This window comes from Pholcus phalangioides, unplaced genomic scaffold, assembly GCF_987345545.1.
Source record: "Pholcus phalangioides strain wild (caught in Gottingen) unplaced genomic scaffold, Ppha-v1.0 ptg000003l_1, whole genome shotgun sequence".
Classification (NCBI taxonomy): Eukaryota; Metazoa; Arthropoda; class Arachnida; order Araneae; family Pholcidae; genus Pholcus; species Pholcus phalangioides.
In genome coordinates this window covers 30,565,321-30,578,807 of record NW_028301596.1, presented here as the reverse complement: position 1 = coordinate 30,578,807, position 13,487 = coordinate 30,565,321, and the positions used below count along the sequence as shown (strand labels likewise).

At 32.8% G+C, this 13,487-nt stretch overlaps 2 protein-coding genes across 4 annotated transcripts in view; one reads left to right on the top strand and one right to left on the bottom strand.

The window, feature by feature from the left end:
* The window catches only part of LOC149088388 (uncharacterized), a 132,366-nt gene extending 128,014 nt beyond the window's left edge, over window positions 1-4,352 (top strand). For both annotated transcript variants that reach the window (XM_089247471.1, XM_089247472.1), the window contains 2 exons: window positions 2-101; window positions 3,732-4,352. In XM_089247471.1, the coding sequence (XP_089103597.1) occupies window positions 2-101; window positions 3,732-3,806 (175 nt within the window). In that variant the 3' untranslated portion in view covers window positions 3,807-4,352. The remainder of the gene's footprint in view (window position 1; window positions 102-3,731) is intronic.
* A 4,817-nt stretch (window positions 4,353-9,169) lies between these two features.
* LOC149088387 (KICSTOR complex protein SZT2-like) overlaps window positions 9,170-13,487 on the bottom strand; it is a 110,526-nt gene continuing 106,208 nt past the window's right edge. The window contains exons 62-63 of one of the 2 annotated variants that reach the window (XM_089247470.1): window positions 12,542-12,610; window positions 9,170-10,120 (exon numbers count right to left, since the gene is read on the bottom strand). In XM_089247470.1, the coding sequence (XP_089103596.1) occupies window positions 9,974-10,120; window positions 12,542-12,610 (216 nt within the window). In that variant the 3' untranslated portion in view covers window positions 9,170-9,973. The remainder of the gene's footprint in view (window positions 10,121-12,541; window positions 12,611-13,487) is intronic. The other variant, XM_089247469.1, reaches the window with a different exon arrangement.

Here is a 13,487-nt window from a genome sequence, read left to right as displayed (position 1 = left end):
GGATGCTTCATTCCGGTAAAGCTACAGAAAACGGAGATGAATACGACGCAATTCCAAAAAGTGCTCATGATTTTCAGAATGGTCAGCCTATCGATTCAGATGTAAGTTTTCACTTGTCATTCACCCAAAAACGATTTAGAAGCTCATTGCTTCTTCAATCAACTTTATTTTGTTATTTTGGGCGGTCTTCTTAATGGGCTGAAAGCACCAACCTACCTGGGCAAGACCAAAACATTACAGAACATTACAGCTAACTTGAAATAACCGATGCCCGAATTAGTATTTTACGCCGAAAGTGATAAATATGCAGGGTAGTAAGGAATGTCTTTAGGCCACGTTTTACTGGCGAACCGTTGATCCTAGAGGCATATTTCCAATTAGAAAAAGTATCAAAATAACGTGGTATCAAAAAACTGTACAACTCTCCTAGAGTGTACAGTTTTTTGACTGTAATAGTCATACAGTTTTAATAACTGTACAACTCTCCTGTAGTTGTAGTTATTAAAACTTAGAAGAAAATAACTTTTTATACGGACACTGTGTGCTCAAAAACTCAATTAGGAAGTTGTTACCCTCTCCTGTGGCAAACAAACAAAAACTCCACATTTATAAATGCAATATTCGATGGGATATTTGAATTTAAAATTTTTGGAAAAGAACGGTAAAAACTGACGAAGCTTCTTTTTCCACTATTTATATGTTCTTTCCCAATTTTCCTCCAATTTCGAATTCAAATACTTCACTGAATAGTGCATTTAGAAATGTGGTGTTTTTTTACACCTCAAGGGAGAGGGCACTAATTTTCTAATTGGGTTTTTCAGGACAGGATGCTGGTATAAAAAATTGATTTTTATTTTTATAACTATGCACCACTTGCAACATGAATGACGTACCTGACTTCTACACGTTGTTTGGAAAAAATTTCTAACTAGAAGTATGCCTCTAGGATCAACGGTTTGCCAGTAAAATTTGGCTTAGGATAAGAACCTGGGCATCTCCAAATTTTTTTTAATGGCATTACATTCGCGAATTGTGAAAAAGCAATGGATAAAATTACCTATTGGCACTAAAAGCTTCGGCCTTGTACGATTTAGTTCAGTGTTCAACCTTTTTCGCATTGCAGAAATGTTTGCTGAAACATTTTCTCGAACCGGTGAAAAAAAATATTAGGAGGAAAATTTCATAACCTCAGGGCTCCCAGTTGTCCTACTTAGCACCAAATCCTATCAACAAAATTCATGTAATTGATTTTGATTGAGAGAGAGAAGGGAATCAATATTATTACCAAATAATACAAATGTAGTAGATTTCAATTAATGAGCAGAAATTTTATTGTTTTTCAGGTTATATTTGGGGGTGTGTGGACCATTTGGTTTATTAATTTTTCATTTGGTTTATTAATTTTTCATTTGCTTAGTTTGAGGGTTCAACGAATAGAGTATTCATTAAAAACTTCTGTCTGGATGGGAAAAATAATTTTGTATTTACCATTTCATGGTCTTGGACAGTAATTAACATTCATCATTCAAGCTTATGGTGCATATTTGCATGTGTCAACACTTTGCATAACAAAGCAGTTTGATACATAGGCCTATTCTAGGTTGGTGATTCTGATGCTACCAAATAGCATTGTCCTCTGTATTTTTCAGGGCATCCAACAATATTTAGAATGCTCAGCAAAGAGATAGAAATGAAAGTGCTTCATTTGTCAAAAACGATGACACTAGCATTAAACAGTAAAATGTAGATAGATCCCTTTAAAATAAGGATGGACAACGCAGTAAAACCATCCGTTTCATCTTGACTTATTCACATTGCACCTTGTAGTTTATAAATTTTGCCCTGTGCTTTTGAAAGTAGTCTCGAAAGATATGACACTCTTTCGAGTCATTCTTAAAAACCTTACACGTCTTCAACTGAAAGAGTTGAAACTGAGAAATTTTACAGATATCTGAAAAAGCCTGAGAACCAACCAAAAATTACAGCCTGCAGAGCCCAGCTGGAATATGAGGGCCCATGACCACACCGGGTGTAAAAATAGATCAAAATATCTTGGCTACACATTTGCATCATTGCTGCCAAAGAAAGCATTCCTGTGGAATTTCGCACGTGTGTACGAACACTGCATCAACGTCCACGATTACATTAAAAAAAAAAAAGGGGGTGTTTAAATTTTTTATCTACTATGTTGGGCATGTGGACAAAATTTTTACATGCCCCTGGCATGTCAGGTAATAGATTTGCCTGGCCAAGCCTACATAAGATACTATAATTTTGAAGTGCCATATCTAATTATTACACTTGTACCCCCCCCCCCCCGATAATGCATATTTGGCCTTCGGTTCGTGTGTTAGCCCATGAATTAACATCTTAATGATGAAGGATGAGATACCTTGCAAATGGAAGAAATTTGCTCTGTTTCTTTTACCTTTTTTCTCACCATTGCGAAGCTTCATTGTAACCCTTAGAACAAAATTTTTTTCCCCTCCCACTTGTTTCTATACTCCTTATTTAGTTTTTACATTCCCTTCCTCCTACATGTATATTGTTCGCTGAAATGGGAACAAGAAAACCAGGTTTAAATTTTGCCCATACTTCAAATATAAATCATCCAAATTTGTTGCTAAAAGCCTGTACCTAAAGGGGTTAAGCCGTTTTTTTTTAGACAGAGAATGACACCTTATCTTGGGCTGGACAAATCGCAAAAAAAAAATCTAGATGACAAAAAAAATTTAGATGGCAAAAGGTTTTTTACCCGAAGAAATGGCGAGGGTCCAAAATAATGCTTCTTTTTAACTTTTTCAGGGCATAGTTGACTGACCCTCTCATGTTGGCAGATATGCTGCTCTTAGCCGGCAATAGAGTAACTACACAAAGAAAATTTTAGGCAGCAATATAAATTTTTTAGTCACCATAGCGACCTGGCAACAGGCATTTGTCCAGCCCTACCCTATATGACTGAGGAAAATACGATAAAAACCAGTCATTGCTAAAAAAAGTTGTAAACTGTCTCTCAGCAAAGCTACAAATTATCACTGAAATATTGCCAATGGTAGAAAATGCAAGGTCACTGCAGAGTACAGTGAATGAGCACTGTGCTATTATCGTCATCATAAGGATCCCAAGTTTGAATGTGATTGGTGAGTGGCTAAAGTTGCTTTTCCAACTTTGACAACGTCTCTCCAAAGTCTAAGCAGCTAGACCTTCCACACCATAACAGGAAAATTCCAGCATTCGCAATTTTCATTTCAAAATGGGTGATAGCACCAGATGATAGCACCAGTATAACACAAAATAAGTGTAACTTTGACAACATGAATACGTCACTCACAAAACACATTTTCTTGCATTTACAAATTCACTAGAAATACCCCAAAGGAATGTTTACAAGGTCCATTTATGGTTTAGCGATATTAGAGAGCAATAAATAACAGAAACAATGTATTTCATGGAAAAAAATACTTGAACAAGACAAATTTGGAAGATGAATATTGTGTATTTATTACATTAATTCAATGAAACTGTTTTAACGAAATCAAAGATTACACTAAATTTTATCTTTACACCCATGATGGTCATTTTAATTATAAAAAAAAACCAATTGGATGAAACAAATGTATTTTGGAATCTTCCCTTCTCTGTAGAGAAGGTCGATATGTATTGTATTCTCTTTCATGCTTATGTAAGAACATGATAAAGTTTACTAATTTCACTACATCTTGTTATGGCAGGTTGCTGGTCCTCGGCGTAATAATTTGATAGCACAGTGGGAGCAAAGGATCCAGAACGCAGAGGGTAGAGCATAAAGTGTTTTTAAGAAAGGAACAAAGCGCCAGGACTGAAAAACCTCGATTGAAAAAAAAAAAGAGGACCATATTTTCAAGTCTCCAGCGATTCCACGTTGAACATTGGAATTGTCGAGCTGAGAAGATTTGAAAGAAGTGCCTTCATGTAGCCAAAATGCCTTTTTTTCCCTTCTCGTAATACTTATACTTATCGCCTTTGACGAGTGATGTTTTTCGTCAATGTTCCCCCGCCGTCCACTTATTATGATACTTATTGCACGACGTTACTTAGTCGGAGCTGTCACATTCCTCTCGTCTACGACATGATTATTATTTTTTTTTGTTTTTAAATGTGTGTATATTTTTTAATGGTTTATATACAAGAGAATAAATTAGAACAAAAATAAAGGTTTTTTTCTGTAAGTAAACAAGAAAAAGAAAGGTTCACATGAATTCTGGTAATTATGTGAAATGTTACAACTCTATACACTTGATAATCCTTATTTTTGTAATCATAAGTATGCTGACATGTACATACATACGGAATAAAGACCTTCCATTAGTGGATCCGGTGTCTTTGAATGATTCACTTTTTTTCCCTTCCACTTGCATTTGTCCTGCTGTTATCCAATTCTGTACTTGTGTACTAGCAGAACATTTGACAATTACATATTGTTGTGCACTGTTCATTGAAATAAAAGTTGCGCATCCATCAAACAAAGAAAAACAAGTTCGGAGAATCTCTAAAATCTGGACAAATTTTGATACTTTGAAGCAGAGATCCTCAAATCTTCCAAATGAGATTAGAATTCCAAAAATAAAGATTACCTTTTAACACCCCTGCTCAATCATGAGGAATTCGGACGCGGAGCCCGGTGCAGAAATAATAGAGAGGGCCAGGGACATCTTGACAATTTTGGGCCCCGAATATCATATTGGTCGAATATATATATTCTGTGGGGAAGGGGGAGAGAGAATCGAAAATCCAGAAAATTAAAAATCATGCAAATTCAGAGTAAATGCAAAAAATAATTCCAGTGTCCATTCAGAATAAATACAAGAAATGACTCCAATACCATAAATATTTACAGAAATTGATGGAAATTCAGAATTTCATCTCTGATTAAAATACAGCAAAATCACCAATTGTCACCAAAAATTATGCGAAAGGTGAGCAAAGTCGCTAATTATTACAAAAATTCACTAAAGGCTCAATGCACCATTGCATTGAAACAGTAATCTTAATGGAAAAAAATTGTTAACATGACAAATAAGCATCAGATGAATATTCATATTTAAAATCATAATTATCATTATCTAATTTATAGGACTAGGAAAATAATTTTAATACTTAATTTTAGTGATGAGTAAAAATTCTAATCGGGTTTGTTTAAAATATGGGAAATAACGGAACATTTTGAGAAAAAAGTTGGGTTGGCAAAAATTGCATGGAAAGATGGGAATGTCCCAGGGAATAAGAGTCATATGGTTACTCCACATATATTACATGCATTCTGATAATTTTATCAGACAAATTTCGATATTGTTTCAAAGATAAAATGGTTTCCTCTTTACTGTCATGTTATACTACAATGATTTTTTTTTCTTTTTAAAGCAAGATCTTAAGAACTTAATACTGTCTACAAGTTGAAATGGGAACCATAATTGTTTTCAAATTATATATATATATATATATATATATATATATATATATATATATATATATAATCTTTCATAAATTAGTATTTCAAACTCTAAATTAAAAATCAGTAAATGGTGAATATAAATTAAAAAATCTGACTTATCAACTGCAATATGAATGCCCTCAAGTTATTAAATATTGCCTGGAAAAGTGCTTGAATAGTCCCTGAACTTTGTTTACTTTCAGAAAGTGCAAATCATACTAAACACAACTTTGCAAACGAAATATCTTGTAGTACAGTTCCAGAATCTGACTGCTTTAAGATCTTTAATTTTAAATTGAAATTTTGATGTAAAAAACTAGAATTGTTTGGGACTTGAGTCATTCAACATTGATTGACTTACAATTATAGCTACTCTGCTAAAAATAAAGACTGTATTGTAGAGAGAAAAAAAAATTTCTTCTGAAAAATACCTAAAAAATAAGGCCCCTTTCACACAGAGCAGATGCGGGTCCAGAAGAAGTTTCAATTGGTATATATGGAGCCTTTCAGACAAGGCAAAATTCGCCCGCAACTTAGAAGTGTTCATGTGGATCCGGACGTCGTCCACATGTGTAGAAACCTAACTGAGGGCTCTGCATCCGCACAAACAAGTTTTGTACATTGGGTTATTTGGAGCTATTCACACGATGCGGATGCGGGTCGAATTTGTCTGCATCTTTGGCTGCTTTTTAAAGATGATTTTGCACGGAATTTTAATTATTTGCCATAAATACCCTTAAAAATACCATATGAAGGTCCCTGTTCATCAATAGGATGTACCCACATACGTCTATCCCTCCGTTTCCTTCTGAGGTAAAGCAGATATAGCAACTTTAACTGCCTCTTGTCCATACTTTACAATTTTATACAATAAAACCTGTCAACAATGGCCACTGATGGGACCAAAATTATAAGCTGTTCTTTAATTCATTCCGAATATTCAATTGACTACATACTTTAATAACTTTTAAATTTAATTAAAAATTTTTAATTTTTTTAAAATATTTAAAATTATTTAAAGATATTTTTTTTATTTTTAAAATTTTTAATCGTTTAATTTTTTTAAACTTTTAAAACTAAATACTTTTATTAAACAATGTTATCCACGTACGGCGTTCACTCAGGGCCGGATTAAGACGTTTGAAAGCCCTAAGCACTTGAATAGTTTGGGTGCCCCCGATATACCTACAAGTATATTTTACTCGATATTGAGTCTATAAATTAAAAAAAAAATTGAAATTTTACATTTCAGAAGTGACTTATCTAATAATGAGATTTCACTCTAAAAGGTTTATGAAATTTATTTTATAAAACTTGAAAAAGCAACCAATAAATTTACATTCGAACAAATGCAACCGATCAGCTTATTGGTTGTGTTTGTAAAATTATAATAAAATTTTTAGTGCAATCCCATCTTACAGAATTGTGATGTGAATATTTCCAAGCACAGACATTTTAAAAGTCTCTACCCCTCCCCTTTCTTCTACTTTGCAAAGTCTTTGATATCTCCTGATTTTTTTTTTTTTGGAACATCACTGGATGTTTTTGGAATTTTTCTTTCATATTTTCCAAAAAGATAGATCTTAGAATTTTTTTTTCAAAATCTTTTAAGATTAAATTTATTTTCTCCCATCGACTACTTGTGAGGATCGAACTGAAGGCATCTTTATACCCATATTCTATGGGGCTCTAAATTAAACCACCAAAGAATGGCTCTAGGCTGCCTACGAGCACTCTGAATCAGGGGTGAAGGAGAAAAATAATTACAAAAATTGCGAAAAAAAGAGTTTATGCAAGAATTTCAAACTAAAGATGAGGGTGTTTCGCCCGCATCTTTAGTGCTCGTGTGAAAGAGGCCTAACAAGGTTGATAATGATGGAAATGTTCCCACTCGCCCTACTTTTCCTATTTTTTTTTTACCAAATCCTATCAATGAAATTCATGTAATCGGTTTTTAATTAAGCAGTAAATCATCAATATATTGCCAAATACATATTACAAATGTTGTAGATTGCAATTAAATGATTCTGCTGAAGCAGAAATTGTATCATTTTCAAAGTTATTTCGGGGGTGTATGTGGATCATTTGGTTTATTATTTTTTCATTTGCTTAGTTTGAGGGTTCAACAAGTAGAGTAGTCATTAAAAAATTCTGTCTCAATGGGAAAAATAATTTTGTATTTACCATTTCATGGTCTTAGTAATTAACATTCATCATTCAAGCTTATGGTGCATATTTGGTGTATAGGTGACAATAGTTTGCATAACAAAGCAGTTTGATACATATGCCTATTCTAGGTTGGGTAATTCTGATGCTACCCAATAGCATTCAAGCGTTTTCTGTATTTTTACGGCATGAAGAGGCATAAACAATATTTATAACGCTCAGCAAAGAGCTAGAAATGAAAGTGCCTAATTTGTCAAAAATGATTACACAGGTATGTTGATCAGTAAAATGTAAACAAATCCCTTTAAAAAAAATGATGACATTAAAACCATCTGGTTCACCTTGTCCTATTTACAGTGGATCTTGTAATTTACACATTTTGCACTGTGCTTTTGAAAGTAGTCTGGAAGGAGCGTTATTCTTGAAAAAACGTACGTCTTCATAATTTGCTGTGCATTGTTAAAGAGAGCTGACAGGCTGGACCGTGGAAGACTTAAAAGAAAAGGATGTAATGTATATTATAAGGAGCAACAGAAAATAATTCTCTGTGGTTGCTAGTACACTGTTTTGGTCAAAAATTGTTTTTGTTACCAGGTCATTTGATCATTTTCTGCACACAAGGGCTAATTAGACTGGGACCTACAATTTATTGCCAATTCTGAACGGCACAAAAAACTTGTTTTTTATACTCGTCGAGGGGTTGGTGCACTAACCCCAAGATGGGAACTCCCTGCGATAGCAATTTTTTCTGTGGTCAGGTCACCATTTTTGTTGTACCCCTGTTCAGGAAATTTTTCTGACAAGGACGAACCGGGTATCAAACTCGCGACACCTCTAAACATCCTTTGGTACTTTAGGAGAGTATCTTATCGACCTGGGCTACCGCAACCGTTACCAAGTCATTTTGCTTTGGCTTGAGTCAATCTTATAGGATACTGAAATAGTGCTATGGAAACAAAAAAATTAATTTAAAAACTTTTTTAAAATAAAAATATTTTTTATTATTATTATGCTATGATTATGTTATCTAAGGGATTCCCCCATCCCTTCCCTATCCTACTTTTTAGTCCTGCTTTGTCTGATTTTTTGAGTGGAAGCCCTATGACTTAGAAAAGATAACAGCGCAAATTTGATGAAATCTGATGTTCCCATATAATGATAATCCCTCTACAACAATATTTTTTCTCGGTCAGTAGAGTATCGTTTTATCAAAGTTTCACTGTACTACTTTCATCAGTATTTTTTGATTTAAAAAAATCAGAAAAATTTCTGAGTTTGGGTGATGGAAAATATCAGATTTTTCTGGGAGAATATTCCAGAAAACATATTACTCCATAATATATACAACAACCAAACAATATAAGTCAAGGGGGGAAATGTTTATATCGCAATAAACAAAATTGTCAGACATCATAGGCAATGAAATTCCTCAAACTAAATTATAGGAAAAATAAAAGATGTTAGTAATTCCAAAATTAGCAACACCATCCAGAATTTTTTTTAAATACCTTAAGTAAATAATTCTAATTTAGAGAATCATAAAAATAATTTTATTCCTGATACAAATACAAAACATGAATACATAAATACAATATCATACAAAGTTAATTATTATTTCATTGCAATGGGTATAAAGAGAGACATATTGGACTAGAACAAAACATAAGTTAAAATAATAGAGAGCATAATTAATATAGAACCACCAGTATTTTTTTCCTTTAAGAAAATATCTCTTATATCATACAAGAAAGTGCATCAGCATGTTACTCCTTCAAATCAAAGCTATATAATAACATATTCATGATGATCAATGAAAATAGTAATAAATGGAAACATGAATTGAGAGAGAACTTGATGGAATATTTTGGATATATATATATACATATATCATTTTGTGACATATTGACTTTGGCTGTCAGAAATTCACAATACCCAAAAGAAAGATTAATTATAAGTATTGGTTTTGAAATTGTGAGATTCAACTTCAAAATAAAAGAAATTCAAATAATTTTCTTGAACATATAAAGGAAAAAAATTTATAATTGCATGTTTTTCACTATTTGAAGTGGAAATAAACTACATTATTTAAACTAAACAAATTTGAAAAAAAATATATAAATTTTATCGCGCGAAAGACAATGAGAAGCAAAAAAGTAACAATATTAGGTTACCAATGTAATCAAGAAAATGATCTTATATGATAATTTACATAGTCTGTTCGAACAATTTTCTCGCGCGATAATAGCTTTACTCATCTTAAGACATTCAAGTCTTGAAGAAAATTCTCATGTTTTCACTTCTTTTTTTTTTCCTTCAAAAGATTGCATTTCGAAAAACTTAACTGACTATACTATACCACAGATGATAACAGCAAGAGTTGACGAACTCTTCGACTAAGGACTGCAAACTCAGAACTTTCTGGCTAGGCTTGTCTGGAGTGTGCTCAACATTACTAAGGGGTTCTCTAAAAACCTGACATAGCTCCTGCAACAAGATATAATAACACATTTGACAAATGATTAAAATAGATTTAAAGTGTTTGGTTTATAAATATAAATTGGTTAAATATATAGCTTCATATGCAAAAAAAAAAAAAAAATCACCATAAGGTGATGCTTGCCCACTCTTTATTGAGGATTGAAGACGGAGGTAACAAGGGCATTACTAAATATTCAATAATTTCTTGTTTTTTATAGGGATGATGACACTATATGAAACATGAAGACCGGGGACCTACTTTTTTGGAAACGTCCTACTTTCTAGATTTTTTCCTACTTTCTGGTTTGTGTTTTACTTTTTTACCAAATCCTATCAACAAAATTTGTTTAATTAATTTTAATTTAGGAGGGAATCATCAATATATTGCCAAATAGTACAAATTTAGTAAATTGCAATTAATGATTTTGCCAAAGTAGAAATTGCATCATTTTTCAGGTTTTTGAGGGGTGTATGTGAACCATTTGGTTTATTAATTTTTCTTTTGCTTACTTTCAGAGTTCAACAAGTAGCGTATTCAATAAAAACTTGTCCGGGTAGAAATTTTTTTTTTTTATATTCACTACTTCATGATCTTGGACTATTCATTGTACAGTAACCATAGGTGCCAGTTCTCTCACAGACTTGAAAACTCTGTAGTTTATCACGTGATGGCACATTCCCATCAAAGAAAATACGTCATACAAATAAAAAGGGAAAACCCGGGGACTGTTTAAAATTTCAATGGGTGACCATATATAAATTCCGTTTTTCCAGCACGAATTTTTTGCCGTCCCGATTTTTTTTTAGCAATAATTGGCCACTTTGCATGCTTTTGGCATCATATTTGGCTACAATTACAGATTTTTCGTACTTGAAATCTTCATTTCTCATATTTTTCTTGAGAAACTGAATTCAGCCTGAAATTGTAAGGACTGGAAGAGTATTTTTGCTTTCGGGATTTTCTATTCAAACAAAGCACAATACGAGGACATTTAGGGATTTTTCTATGAAGATACGTCAAATCGGAAGAAACTGATTTCCGACCGGAAGATTTTAATAAGGGTGAAAAATCGGAAGCATTCGCACCTATGAGTAACTAACCGTTGTCATTTAAAATTATGGTGCACATTTAGTGTATAGGTTAAACAGCAGTTTGCATAACAAAGCATTTTCATACTCTAGGGTTGGTGATTCTGATGCTACCCAAGAGCATTCAATTGTCTTTTGTATTTTTTGGGCATGCAGAGGCATAAAAAATACTTACAATGCTCAGCAAACAGCTAGAAATAAAAGTGCTTGATTTATCAAAAACCGATGGCACTGGCATTAAAAAGTAGAATGTAAACAAATCCCTTTAAGGAAAAGGATGTGCAACGCAGTAAAACCATCCATTTCACCTTGACTTATTTACATTGGACCTTGCAATTTATAAATTTTATACTGTGCTTTTGAAAGTCTCGAAAGAGTGTCATTCTTAAAAAACTTATGTTTTCATAATTTGCTGTGCATTGTTGAAGAGAGTTGACAGACTGAACTGTGGAAGACTCCAAAAAAGAATGTAAATATATATTGTGAGGAGGGACAGAAAAGAATTATCTGTGGTTGCTAGTACACTGTTTTGGCCAAAAATTGTTTTTATTACCAAGTCATTACTGTCATTTTGCTTCGGCTCGAGTCAATCTTATAGGATACTAAAATGGTGCGCTACAATATATATGTATTTTTTAATTAAAAAAAAAATACATTTTCAAGGGATTTTTTTTTATTATGCTATGATTATGTTGTCCGGGAAGATAGAAAAAGTAGGACGAGAAGGGGGTTACTCTAATTTTTTGAATGGGAGACCTGATGAAAATAAAGTACAAGGAGTGAGGCATTGCGGAACAAGAAAAAAGCTTCATGAGTTCTAAGTAATTTGCCACCCAATAAAATACTCGTCCAGATAAAATTTATAATGAATGCTGATCAAGTTGTTTGCCAGTAGTTCACATTTTAAAAATTAGCATTGTTGAAGGTATTGTTCTCCAGGAGTGGAAATTTGCTAAAATGGTTCTAATCTTCGAAAAGTAATGTAGAGAAACCATTTTTAACTATTGTTCTGTCATATAACACATGCACACTTTTAAAACAACTAAAATCATTACACTTCAACTGGTTGAATGGGGAATAACCATTTGCTATCAGTATTGATTCTGGGATAACCATGAAAAATGCATTAAATGCATTTACATCTCAACAAAAAATGTTCAAACTGGCATTTTTAAAAAATAAATGTTTTTCAAAATATTGCATATTTGATGAGAATTAATTTTTACAGATCGTCTGTCTCAGAATAGAACAAAAATTCTAATTTTTGTTATATTCTGAGACTACTCTTGTCAAAAATTCTATAAATAGAATGAATTACTCAAAAAAAATTTATCTTACAGCTTTATTTGAAGAAAAATTGATGGTCAAAAGCATGAAAGAGTCTGGACATCGAGCATGTGTCACCACCTGGAAAAGAAAAAAAAAGGATTAAAAACTTTCAAGGTCAAATCAAAAAAAGATGTTTGACAGAAATAAGTTTAATTACACTAACTTAGTGTTTATCAACTTTTCTGAAGGCAAAAAAGCCTGAAAGTTTGGCCTGAAATGTCAGAAATTACTGACCACTTGCTAACAGTTATGTGAGCCTAATATATTTAATTTGAACCTATTTGAGTATTATAAATATTCTTGGCATAAAATTAATTTTTTAATAATTAATCAACAATTAAATTTTGACTTAATCAGAATTATGTTTTCAGGTCTGCACCAACCACCTCCTGTCTGCATGTCATAGGGTGTCAAATGCTGCTTTAACATATTTTCTGCGTAATAGTCGTCATCGCAACTCTAAGGTCACAACTACAGAAGTATAATAAAATCTACACAGCTTTTAATACCAACAGAGAGGTTTGTACACTTTTTCTCAAAAAATGTATTGTTCCACAAAAAATACCTTACAGTTTTGCTTGCTTAACACTGGCACAGTTAATGTTAATACAAGATCACATCTAATATGAACATATCTAAAACTTTAAAAAGTGGCAGATTTCGATAAAAATCTGGCTGGGACGTATAAGCCATGGTAAGTAAGATGACCGAGAAAAGAAAACTTTCGTCCGGAAACAGTGTTTTTTTTTTTTTTACACACCGAAGCTCCATAATGCTCTTTCGAACTAAAAAACACTAGCATACAAATTTAATTAATTGTGCATTCAAGTTTTCTTTGAGAATTTTATGATACGAAAGTTGTTCCGAAAGTAATACTTATTTGCTGTGACAGGTGTCCGACAGAAGATCAACCAGTTTCAGTCAGTCATCTGCTAAATGTGTACAAGTTTACATC